General features: G+C 41.2%; 1 protein-coding gene across 4 annotated transcripts in view; it reads left to right on the top strand.

Moving 5' to 3' along the window:
• The window catches only part of LOC145490498 (uncharacterized), a 30437-nt gene extending 18506 nt beyond the window's left edge, over window positions 1–11931 (top strand). For all 4 annotated transcript variants that reach the window (XM_081469621.1, XM_081469613.1, XM_081469624.1 and 1 more), the window contains 20 exons: window positions 433–582; window positions 1620–1703; window positions 1958–2075; window positions 2267–2358; window positions 2490–2588; window positions 2767–2854; window positions 3086–3132; window positions 3370–3769; window positions 4238–4554; window positions 4935–5225; window positions 5721–5978; window positions 6434–6736; window positions 7025–7399; window positions 7615–7698; window positions 7906–8121; window positions 8495–8584; window positions 8869–9143; window positions 10128–10293; window positions 10628–10741; window positions 11031–11931. In XM_081469621.1, the coding sequence (XP_081325747.1) occupies window positions 433–582; window positions 1620–1703; window positions 1958–2075; window positions 2267–2358; window positions 2490–2588; window positions 2767–2854; window positions 3086–3132; window positions 3370–3769; window positions 4238–4554; window positions 4935–5225; window positions 5721–5978; window positions 6434–6736; window positions 7025–7399; window positions 7615–7698; window positions 7906–8121; window positions 8495–8584; window positions 8869–9143; window positions 10128–10293; window positions 10628–10732 (3558 nt within the window). In that variant the 3' untranslated portion in view covers window positions 10733–10741; window positions 11031–11931. The remainder of the gene's footprint in view (window positions 1–432; window positions 583–1619; window positions 1704–1957; window positions 2076–2266; window positions 2359–2489; window positions 2589–2766; window positions 2855–3085; window positions 3133–3369; window positions 3770–4237; window positions 4555–4934; window positions 5226–5720; window positions 5979–6433; window positions 6737–7024; window positions 7400–7614; window positions 7699–7905; window positions 8122–8494; window positions 8585–8868; window positions 9144–10127; window positions 10294–10627; window positions 10742–11030) is intronic.
• The last annotated feature ends 937 nt before the right edge of the window (window positions 11932–12868 follow it).

Here is a 12868-nt window from a genome sequence, read left to right as displayed (position 1 = left end):
CTTTCTCTCTTCTCCTTAAACTGAGTCAGACGTACACGAACGAATACGTTTATAGTATGCTCATTAGATTCAGATAGATTTTTCCTTTTGCTCAAACCTGGCACCCAAAAACCTGGCTTATCATTACGTAAGACCATAAATCCCAAGCGTAGCTGTTTTATTTTACACAAAGTCGGGCTGAATAGATGACTCCACTCCTCACCAACTTCTCAACATTGATCAAAGCAGTATATTTTGGTTCTACAACTTAAACAACAGTTTTTCAAGAAGTAGAGGAGTTTTCTCCATCGTTTTGGACAATATCGTGTAAGATGCAGTCGTACACACCCTCACGTTTTGTTACCCTTTCAGAAAAAGAATAGGGTTCTATATTGTATAGAATTGCAGACATTCTCTAATTTCCTTCCTCCCTTTCTTTACCCCTTGATACAGGTCAGCACTATAGCTACTTCTGACGGCTACGCTAAAAACCTTGCCGACAGTTTTGAAACAGCAGCACGGTTTCAAGGAATTCGAATTCACGCTTCTTCGCGATTGTCAAGCATGGCAAGCCCTGAGGTGGTCGACAACAAAGTGCAGTTGGTAAGCGTTGTTCTGTCTTGGTATTTTTGGCGCTATGTTTACATTACTAATCGACAGTTAGTGACTTAAAACATGCATTATAATGGCATTTGAAGCATTGGCGTCTATTTAGTAAAGGCGGCACGGTTTGTGAAAGTTGTCACTTCAAATACTGAATGTTTTGCTTGGTAATCGATGTTTGCTTAAGAGTCGGTTTACTTTTCGAAACGTCTTGTTACCACCTTAAATGTTTCTAATGACTTTAAAATTGCATCATCATCGCTTATAAACGAGTCTTAATTTAACAATTGCTAAAATTAGCAACAGTGGGAAAACGAAGAGGCGTCTCGAATCAGACATGACGGTGCCAATGACGAACTTTGTTTCCATTCAGAAAGGATACTCCGTATTTGTCTTTCCCGGCGAGAGTTTGAAACGTGCACCATTTCTTTCTAATCCACTCAAGTCTGAAATCACCAACTTGTAAGACACTTTTAGCACGTGATTTCTATTCTGACCACACTTGACCCCGAGTCTCCCCTCCCCTGCCAGTTTCGTATGATGTGGTATAGGTCATTAAAATTTATGACCCTGTTCTTATTTGTTCGGTTGTGCTGGGAATTGTTAACTCGTTGACCTGGGAACAGGATCCGTTAACCGTAGCTTCCTAATTAGAAGGATTAGTGGAAGATAATAAAATCGTGTGGAGGAAAATGCTTTAGCGCGCGAATATTGCGAATGTTGCGGCTTGGAAAAATGTGCCTGGAAGTTTTCTTAACTGTCATACGTGTACATCTTTCCTAAACTTCAGCCTCGGCCAGCATCGCCCTAAATAACTTAATTATTACTTTCTTGGTGTTTTTTTCGTTATTTAACTAAGAAGATGTAAATAAAGGCTCGATGCGCTAACGAATGCCTTTAAAATGAGCAAGGAGACTGCAGTGGAGTATTTCTCCTGACCAAATTTAGTTTATTGGCTGACACCACAGTTGTGCTTACTAACTGAACGATTCGTGTGATTTAAACGTTTACTCCTCCGGTCTATGTCCTTGTTGTAGATAAAAGACGCTCAAACAAGAGTGAACCTTGTTTTTGGTTTGCCCCAAGATGCTCGGGCTATCTTCAAAACGGCAAAAGCAAAGGTAACGGGATTTGTTAAAACCTGTAACTTACAGCTATTCTAGTGACGCTAGACACAGTTTCCTCTTTCCTCTTGGTTTTGTGTTTTCTTTTCGTTATCATTGGCACAAGAAGGTCCCATAATAAATTCCCATAATACCATAATACATGTTCTGAAGTGGCAGTCCCTACCCAAACATCCCCAGCTACTAGTCATCTCTCATTGTATCGAATTCTCTTGCACACGCACTGACATTTGGTTTATCCTGTTTGACAGGGTATGACTGGTGAGGGATGGGTGTGGCTGGGCAGTGATGGGGTTATGGCCACTCCGCCCACCAATGAGAGCAAAGCCACGGGAGCCATGCAAGGAACTGTGGGAACCATGCCCAAAGGTACGTGACTCTAAATCGCAAATACTGCGCCACAGGCTATTTTGGTCAAAAAATGAGGGAGAAAAAATCTGTTATTTCCACTGAAATTAGCGGCTTTCCTGGTGTTCTTTCCTAGCTTTCTTCTGACCATTTCTTCGAAAAAACAGAAAATGAACAATATTTGCAACATTTCTTTGCGTTTCTCTTTTTAGGAGGCTTTGGTCGAAGGAATCTCAATATTATAGTAAAGTGGCTGTCCAAGAAAGGCATTATGGACCAATATCCAGGAATTATTTATGATCACGTAAGTTTTTCTTTTCGATTCCATACAAGCGAACTCGCGATAAACTTAAGGCTACTTTACTTTTGTATCTCTTACAAATGTGTCTGTTGAGCCAACTGATGTCTGTTTTGTCTTCTTGTCTTACCATGTAGTTACCGTCAACCTCTGCTTATGTCCCACAAGTCTACGATGCTGTGTATGCTTATTATTTGGCTTTTGACAGATTGGCAAGACAGGGCAGAATATTATCGGTAATAATTTTCACTCTTCTATGGTTAATCAAGCGAACAATCGTGTACATCAGATGGACGAACTATGCCTTCAAATAGTCAAATTTTAGCGGGAACGTCAACCCGCAAAGATACGCACGCTAGAGAAAACAATGTGATTGTTCCCGCAGTCTAATTAACGACGTTTTCTTCTTTTCAGAGTGACTCTCCTTCCAAATTAAGAAAATTGGTTTTTGACGAGTTGAAGAAATTCAGTGACAAAAATGCTGGATTTGTAGGGGCCCAAGGTGAGACTAAATAGAACACAATGTATAAAGAAGTCAAAGGTGTTTGATAAAGCTTTGAATTTTTGTCACATCTTAAAATCTTAAACTAAAATTTAACGTTGAAGTTAAAACCCCTTTTTAATAAATTAGTTGGGAGAATTTATGCAAGGGAACTAAAACATAGTGCAATGGGCCTCTAGTTAGTATGTGATACGTCTTAAAATCTTGTTTCTTTAATTCTTCTTCTCGTAGGTCCCACCTATTTTGAGTCTCCAGGATATGACGTTGGAAATCTCCAGGTAAGATTTTTTTACAACTGGATTTTTCAGATAATCCCCTTTAACCTTCTTTTGTTTACTTATTAGAGTTCCATTATGCGTAGATAGGAAATCTGCCCTTCAAGGCAGACGAGTAAAATTAAGGCAGTTGAAGATGTAGTGTTTGTGTTGCGAATACATCCTCCTGTTTTTTTAATGTTTACCCTCTGTACTTAAAAGCAGAACAACCACTAACATCATTATGATAACTATTATTAGGGAAAATTTTGGAAAAAAGTCGGCAAGTGGAACAAGACCATTGGCATCGAACGAGGGAGTATTGACATCATTTGGCCGGGCAACACAAAGATACCCCCCACGGATAAGGGACTACCTGGTAAAACAACCTTTAGAATCGGTTTCATTGCTCCGATGCACCCGGACTTGGCAGGTCTGTCTGAGCTCGGCAAGGAATTTGAATCCGCGTTTCGCGTTGCTGTGGAAATGATGAACAAAGATCTGACGTTAGCGGTGGATTTCGACATCAGAATTCAAGACGGCGGTGTCGACTCCAACGCGTCGTGTAAACTGGCCGCCGAGGAGCTGGCGAAAGATGATGTGGTTGCGGTTATTGGAGCTTATCGGTCATCCTGTTCCCAGGCCGCTGCTGGTGTTTTAGGTGAGTTTGTTTAGTATTCCTAATTTGAGCTGGCAAAATGTTCAGTTCACTTAGACCTGCAGCTCGATAGCACTGTCCTAATCTATCGTCGAACTGCAAGGTACCTCATGGTAATTGCTATAATAGCTACGCTACGGACACAGTAATAAATGTCTGCAGTGTAAAGTTCGACGGATGGCTAAGATTATGCATGATTAGATTGGATTTCAATCCTTGACCGTTTGGAACAAGAAAGAATTCCGAATTAACACAAGATGTGACTGATTTGTTTCATTTAGAAATTAATGTTTCTTTTATATTCAGAAGCCGAGTTGAAGTTTTATTTATATTGTTTCTCCCCTAACTTCCTACTGTATAGTGCAATTTTCTCAGCGTTTGATGTCCTCCTGTGAATTTATTTTTCCAGAAGAAATTTCTTTTTTACCGATGCATTCTTATAAAACTTTCTTCTCTTGGCTTCTCTGTCAGGTTCCGCTAAAAACAGAATTCCACAAATCTCCTACGGCTCAACATCTGCCATCCTCTCAGACAAAGCGAAGTACAAATATTTTTTCAGAACATGTCCTTCAGATGTGCACCAAGCTGCTGTACTCGCTGCACTCTTCCGGATGTACCTGCTCCCGGAAGTTGGCACGGTGGCTACAAATGATATTTATGGCAAAGAACTTGCTGACATGTTTGAGAAGGAAGTCACCGGTATGGCTGATGTGCCAGTCAGTGTGGTCAGCAGACAACGCTTTGACGTAAATGCGCGAGCAGCGACCGTCAGACCAAAGATACAAAAGGTAATTGGTTTCAAGCTCGTTTTTTCCAATCCCTCTTATCTTCTCCATATCTGATCATCCTCTTTCTTTTATTCTGGTTTACTGATGCCCACTTAGTGTGTCTCTACCTCAAGCAGCTATTATTTCGAGTTTAGTTCAATTTGAAGCCAATTCGTGCGTCGCACAAAATGACTTAAAATCAGTTCGTGATATAACAGTCACTAACTAAGGGAGCAGAGTTGATTTTCTTCGCCTGTCTGTGGTTCAGTTGTTGTTGTTGTTGTTGTTGTTGTTGTTGTTTTTAACCAAACAAGAAACTTTTAACAGCTCCTCCAGCGACCGTAGAGTTGCGATTGCGTCGATTAATACCTATACTTACCCAGTGTCTTGCCGTTTTCCAGTTGAAATCATCTGGCTGTAAAGTCCACTTGATCAGCATGGTCCGCCAAGACGCAGAGACAGTCTTCCAACAAATCAAGGAACTAGGCATGACGGGAAAAGGTTGGGTGTGGATTGGGACCGACGGTGCTACCTCGTCCACGTTCAATCAGCAGAGGGACCTGGAACGCACCATGGGAGGTATGATAGGAACACAGCCTAAGAACGGAGAGGGCAGTATTTATTTGAAGTTCCTGGCGGCTTGGTTAAAGAAGGACTCCACAACCTACCCTGGGATTGTACATAGCAAGCCGGTGAGTAATGTTCTCTTCTTTTGCTGTTTGTAAGGATTCCTGCATTCAGTATTGCCTTTTTTCTCAAGTTAACTTAAGCCAACCACTCTCGTCCTTTGTGGTGCAGATTCCACTGTTCTGCCTACGGGCAAAGTTTTCGCTGATTTATTACGAAAAAATTCCCAGAGAAATTTTTGTATGTCCTTCCCGAATTGCAAAAATAATTTCAAAAAATCCTAAATCTCTTTTGTCAGGGAAGGGAACAAAGGAGCACCTTATACGACTCCTGCCTGATAGGTTTTATTTGAATGGTCTCACACTGGGGCTACACTCAGACGCGAATTCAGAGGCGAACATCCGTATACCGCCTAATAATCTGTACCGCATGAAAGCACTGCTCAATAGCTTTCATATGAGTTTGAACCACTTTGTACAGTGTTACATACAGCACCATATGAAAGTACGTACAGTTGAAAGGTGTGTATTTCCACTGATGGTCTTTCTTATTTTCCCCAGACTCCTACCTCGGCGGCATTCACCGCTCAACTGTTTGACGCAGTGCATGGCGTCGCCTTGGCTTTGTCAGACCTAGTCAATAAAAAGGTTATCAGCCGAACATCAGATGTACAAACCGTGCGAGACAATCTTTACCAGAAACTTAGGACATTCGATGACCCCAGCACAGGCTTTCCGAGCGCGACTGGTACCGGCAACGTTATGTTCTTCAATCAAAATCAAGATCCTCCTCCCCTTTACGATGTTGTTAACCTGAAGGTAAGTGCATCAACATCGCTACTCTGCTTACGTTTTCTACACACTGGTGCTATTCTAATTGGGAGATTTAAGTCTCGATCAAAGCGTCTTGTCTTTGAAGATTAGGTCGCTCATTCTACATGAGTTGTTGTGCAGGGCTAACAGAACGAAATCCCTGCTATCGTAGGCCTTTTCTCAAAACGGGTTAAACCTTTGATATGTAAATAACTTTGATTTACGTAAACTCGATCTTCCTAGTAGGTTCGTGTAGAGACAGCAGCTAGAAGTACCTTATATAGTCGTGGGCACTAGCTCACTTATTGTTCTTTGTCAATATTGAAAAAAATCGTAAGCATTTCTAACGAAAACATTTCGTTGACTTAGTCAATTCTATGTACATTTGATTGACCCTAAGTTGCGTACAAAGTAAGTTCCCACAAATGTTTTCTAACAGGAAAAAATTCTTAATTCCTCAGGGTAACAACTGGATCACATTCGGTCAGTACGACTCTAAGAGCAAGGAAATCACTCTAAGAAGAGACCCTGTGTTCTCCGGCGGCGGGACTATGATTCTAGGCAAAGGTCGACGAACATACAAGATCGCGGCTTTCTTTCCCACTCATGAAGATCTGGGGTCGCTACGAGACCTGGGACTAGAGTGGCAGGCAGCGTTCAGGATCGCTGTGGATCTTGTCAATACGGGACCTTTTAAGGTGGCCTTTAGTTACGTTCTTGTTGATGGAGGCGAAGATTCGAAATCCTGCCGGCGTGAAGCTCAGGTAGGAGAATAGTTCATCTGTCCCAAAAACGAATTTAAGACTTTTTTTCTTGTTGAACCCTTGCTCTCTAGCACATTATCGGAGATTTTTCTTTAATTTTTGATACGAATTTAAGCTACTGCAAATTACACTCTTGTACAATGTACTGTGAACGTTTCAAGATTTCTCGCAAAATCCTAAACCAGTCTCGTGTGTGGAAGCTCAGAACTCCTGATGAATGGGCGCCCTGTTGTAATCCAAGCTCCCTCATTGAGCATTAAAACTAACAAACAGCTCGTTGTCCTTCAGAACCTTCCACACGACATAGACCTCATCATCGGAGAAGCTAGATCGGAGTGTTCTATCGCCATCGCTGCGGCCACCAAAGACAGGAAAATCCCTCAAATGTCGTACGCTTCAACGTCGGCGCAGTTGTCCGACAAGCAAACCTATCCGAACTTCTTTCGCACATGCGCCTCTGATGTGTACCAGGGCAAAGCGCTCGCTAAGCTAGTTCAGAGATACAAGTGGACACAGGTGTCAACCATCACCACGATTGACCCGTACAGTGAGGAACTTGCACGTAAGTTTGCCGTGGAAGTGAGGCAGTTAGGAGTCGACATTACTACTGAGCAGCGGTTTGAAGCGCACACCAAAGCGAGTATAAAGGAACATCTTAAAGAGGTAGGGGGTTTTCTCAGGTAATTTATTTATTTATTCATTTATATATGCATTATTATTTATTGCATTTGACGAACCGAGGACTTTCCGTCATTGAGGTTTTGCGTCGTGCGTTTGCCTCGCGCTCCTAAACTCTCCTCGCGGTCTCTACACCGAGGAGCGATTTTGTCAGTGTCTGTTAGCCAGCTTAACTAAAACATAAATTTTGTTTTTCACAGATGAAGGAAGCTGGGTCAGCAATAAACCTGGTCAGCACCTCGACCGATGACGCGGAGAAAGTCTTTCAGGAAGCAATAGAACAGGTAACAAAAAATACCCATCTTTTACCGTAAATTTACGTCTTACAGAACGCATGACACAATTGCTGCTAATTAAGGGCGGCCGTCGCCTTTTTTATTACACAGATGTAACAGCAGATATCTCGATCTCTGTTCTTAGTACCCTCTTCCTTTCGTATCCACAATTACGGGTGCATTCAGTCGCTCATATTATCCGGCTCTTGTTTCCAGGGCATGACCGGTAAAGGATGGACGTGGATTGGAACCGACGGTGCCACGACTTCAACATTTGTTGACTCTCCCAATCTACAACTTGCCATGCAGGGCATGGTAGGCACCAGGCCCAAACACGGTGAAGGAGCTCTGTACCAAAAACTGCTCAAGACCTGGAAAGAGAAAGATGCAGACTTGTACCCAGGTCTCATTCACTCTCCGCGGGTGCTGCAGGTTAGTTTTCAGTACACTTTGTTGGTTTTGCGGTCACGCTCTCTTATTTGCTCTTAGTCTATGTATAGAAGGTGGACTATGTGTACAAGGTTTCCTAACGTAGGAAAGTTTCCTTTTGAAAAAATTATTTAGCACTGCTTCGCTATTTTGGGACATTAGAAGTTAAGAAACAAAAACTGTAAACAGAAGTTACAACAGATTTAAAATCTTCCCATTGCATCAAAGAGGTAACCAAGTGCTTCTTTTCTGGCTTTTTCAAATACATTAGCACATGCCTCATACACGTTTCTGTCCAACAGCATAACAAAGGTTTGTTTCTTTACCATAGTAATGTTCTCTTCAGTCATTAAATCCTTTTACCCTCGTTTTACAGGCTTCAGCTTATGTGGCACAGGTCTATGATGCAGTTCTTGCTTATGCGCATGCTCTAACAAGACTACATGAAGCAGGAACTATAGACAAGGTGAGAGAATCATCCTTGGACATTGTTCATTGCGACGGGCGTAGAGCTTAGAAGGATTTTCTGTAGGAAACACGTGCTCAACAGTTAATTCATCTCGCGGAGGTTGCTAAACATGATAACATTCAGCTATGGAGAGAAATGGATGTAATAACTCTCGATGTGTTTGTGGAGAAATGCTCGATTGATAATGTTGATCTTCTGAAACCCTCCGGGTGCATACTATTTTGTACGCATTGCATACCTATGTTCCACCATTATGTGACTCGCCCGTTTCCACTTTGCAGTACACTTCCCGTTCAGACGTACAGAAGGAACTCGTGGCAGAATTGCGTAAAATGAAAGATACGAGCACGGGATTTGAGAGCTCAACCGGCGGCAAACAGTTCTTTGATTCCAGTCAGGATGCTCCTGCCATTTACGATGTGGTGAATTTAAGCGGAGATCTGTGGACGAAAGTTGGTTCGTACGATCCCTCCCCGGATCAAGGACTCAGTATAAAGAAAAAGATCGTGTGGCCCGGGGGGAGCCTCAATACTCCGCTTGATCATCACCAACCTAGGTAACTCACTGACACTTGCTTTCGGTCTTTGACAGATCGTGAACCAAGTCCTTTCACTCTTAAAATACAGAACGTTTAATGTAAAAAACGTTGGCCTACGTTGATAGTTGTAAGTCTGTTCTTGATAGGACATCTTTGCCAAACTGGCATGTAGAAGTTCACAGATTGAAACAAAATTACGCCACATCTTACAAGAGCATGAAACAGTTAGTTTTCTTGCTAAGTCCTAAAGGAGGACTGTGGAAACCGTCTTGAAACGATACAATCAAAAGTAGCAGGAATGTAATTTTTTTTGCAAACGCTTGTATGTTTGTGTTATTTGGAAACGTCTTTAAATTGAGCCTTTTTCACTTGAAAATACCCTGTGGAATGTTTATTTGGGAAGCATTCTTTTCACATTTGACTAAGTTATGATTTGGCAGTCAGTCGCCAGTCGGTTAATTATGGCATTAACGCTTTATGAAATTAATGCGAATTTTTGAAATTCGCGTTAATTTATGTTAATGTTAATTTCCGCGCTGTTAATTAAGTTGCGTGTTAATTTCCGCGACGTTAATTACCATTATTTTCCCCCAAATCTATGACACACTCCAGACATTCTTGACACAGCCAAACAATAAATTTTGTTCGCCCACTTTACATTTCACATCAATCTTTCACATAAGTAAATCGTTTGCTGTACTTCAACTGAATTTTGTTCGTGTTCGCTGTCAGCTTTACAGTGTTAAAACAAATAGGTTCCTGTTCTCAACAAATTCTGTGTTTTTTTTGGTGTAGCAGACGCGTTAATTTCCCTCATTTTGAAATTTTGCGTCCTCTCTCGCGTTAATTTCCTTTAGTGGGAAGCAAATTTACCTTCATTTCGCGTTAATTTAACTTGCGTTAATTTCAGATACGTTAATAAACACGAGCGTTAATTTCCTATAATAAGACAAATCCTGTTTCAGTTTTTAAACTGATCTGTTTGTCTTTCTCTCATTACAGTGTCAAGGAATCTACTTCAACAGAGCCATCGAAAACAGCGAGTGTTAGTCGAGATGGCATTATAGCTCTAGGAGTGGTGTTCGGCACCTTTGCCGTTGCCATGGGAGCATTTGTAGGCTACTTAATATACAGAGAGAAAAAAGGAAAACCGTCTTTTGGGCCACAGGTGAGAATTCAGCATAGAACTCAGTTGATTCTGTGCAACTTTCCTGTACCGAAAATATGAATTCTCTTTACTTATTGGGTTCTCTCTCAGTATATTTCTCTTAGTGTTAGCTGTGAGAATTTGGTGAATGGTCAAGGTAACAGACCTTTCCTGCATTCCACTTCAGTGCGTACGAACAATAGCACCAGAGCGAGGTTGGGGTGGACATTTTCATACATTTACTGTATTTTTGTCCACCCTGACCTCGACTTGGCGCCATTGTTTCTTGGAATGCGGGAAAGGTCTATGGTCATTTATTGAAACGCTGATTGTGTTTATGAACTTTTATCCTTAGATGTTAAGACAAACACATCAATCGCCAGTAAGCGAGATAGCTGCTGTGATGAATAACGGAAACATACAAGTTATAAGACCGGCAAAAGAGCCTTTACCTGCATGAAAAGTACAGGTAAGTCGGCGAACTCGCTATCACACGAGTAATCAAAACATAGCTTCTCAAACTCATTAATAATTCATCAAGTTTAAATGAAGGAAATCGGGGGGGGGGGGGCAGGGCGTTGTCCGTTTTCTCCTTAGTTTAGTTTCGACAGAGAAGTAACATATCAAACACGAAAGACCGTGTTTGACCACATTTCCAAACACCTCGAAGTTCGTCAAAAATACTCCGCTACGCGTTTGATATATCTTCTCAATCGAAATTCCTGTCAGTGCTAAGACATACTCTCCTTAAATTTCAGCATCCTTCAGAGCTTTTAGTGACAAGAGACGAGGAAGGATCAGATCTGGACAAGTTTCTTGGAAGAGTAGAATATTTATTGAAACTTTGTTTCACAAAACTGCCGTGAACTGCTTCCTGCGATAGACGTTTTAATACGGAAAGCGTATTCACGAAAGATAAGAGAATTGTTGTATAGGAATAAATAAGTAAATCAGTTGCTTGTAAATATTTATATGTTGAAGCTAAGTTGCTCTTTTTCCCCTTATAAGTTTCTATTATCGCTTTTAGTCTCGACAGAGTGAGCAAAGATAACTCGCTAGCTGAAATCCTTTCTGGATTATTGTTTCGTATAAAATCAACATTAATCTAAGGAGAACTAAAGCACCTTCGTCTAGAATAAAAAATTCAAATTTAATAGTGGAGCGGTTTCCTGTTTACTATTACAAGACTAAATTCTATCTGGCGCGCTTCTGCCACTAAACTAATGGAAGTTACAGATCAAAGTCAACACGTGTAATATGCTGACAAGTGCAGGTAGAACTTTGATTGGTTTCAGTTTTGTGTCCAGTACTTAGAGAGCTATCACTGATTTGATTTCGGGCTAAAGAACGTTGAAGTCTTTTTTAACCTACTTTTAAAAAAGGTTTTCACTCTGACTTCGACAACTGTTTGATAAGAATTATGTGTAAACTGTAAACTGTAGTGCTGTTTGACATACGATAAGTGTAACCGCTCTACTTATTTACATTTGTGGTGAAGGCTTGGTCATTACATTCGTACGTTGAGCTCATAGTATAAAACATTTTGAAATTTCAAGCCATGTTGTTCTTATGTAACCTTCACCGTGTATGTAAATGATTGCTTCCATGAAGCGATTTCATTGCATTTAGTCCAGTTTCCAATAAATTGCCCTTGCATAATTTCTTGTTTTTGCTTGTTTCTTAGTCCAGTAACCAGCCCAAATCATTTGTTAATTGGGGCTAGAGTTAGGGAGAGTACATGACTTAATTTGGTATAGTGGGTTTATCACTCGGTGGAGATTCGGAGGATTTGTTAATACAGCATGACCAGATCTCGCTTGTTAGGTTACGTGACACATTTGTGTGCTTGTCACGCAACATATCACGCGGGTTCTGTACACAGAATAAACCGAGGGCTTCCAGATCACCTTGGAGTTCAGTTATTGCCGCACACTTCTACAAACACATTTAAATCCACTTTGCTCTGATAAACGTAAACGTTTCATTCTTCGTGGCAAGTCAGTGTAATACCATTGACCGCAACATGTTTGAATGACATGAAACGGAGAGTTTTTCATGGACTGCTATTAAACTGGAAATTGCGAAATTTAGTACAGAAGAAAATGAATCTATTGTGCAAAAAGCACATTTTGCATCCAAGGTTTTGATAAGTCTTGTTTATAATTTTGAAATCAGCTGCTCTTTTTTCACTGAAACTTTAGAATTTATTTCATCACTTAGCCAAGCCTAAAAACAGAGCTCCTGATTACAATAAGTTAACCTGGTTTGAACCTGCGTTCCAATCGAAAACCAGTTCCTGAGCAGCGGTCAACTTCGAAAAAACATGTGACCTCGATGAGCTCTAAGCTAGAGCAAGCGATATGATCATGTGATACTGGTAAGCAAATACCTTGTTTTGACAGGTGTCAATTCATATCATCGATGTCCAATGCCGTGAAACAAGACTGCAAGTCTCGGTCAACCTATTAGCTGAGGTATCGCCGCCATGTTGCGCGACTCCGCTGTCGTCATTGTCGTGCGTACGCACCCACGAGCAATACCGCCAGCCAATGTACGGGCTCCTATGAGTGTGGTGCTCCGCTTGGCAGCCCTTCGG

Source organism: Orbicella franksi, chromosome 1 (assembly GCF_964199315.1).
Source record: "Orbicella franksi chromosome 1, jaOrbFran1.1, whole genome shotgun sequence".
NCBI classification, from domain to species: domain Eukaryota; kingdom Metazoa; phylum Cnidaria; class Anthozoa; order Scleractinia; family Merulinidae; genus Orbicella; species Orbicella franksi.
The sequence above is the reverse complement of the archived record's forward strand: the minus strand, read 5'-3'. Positions and strand labels throughout refer to the sequence as shown.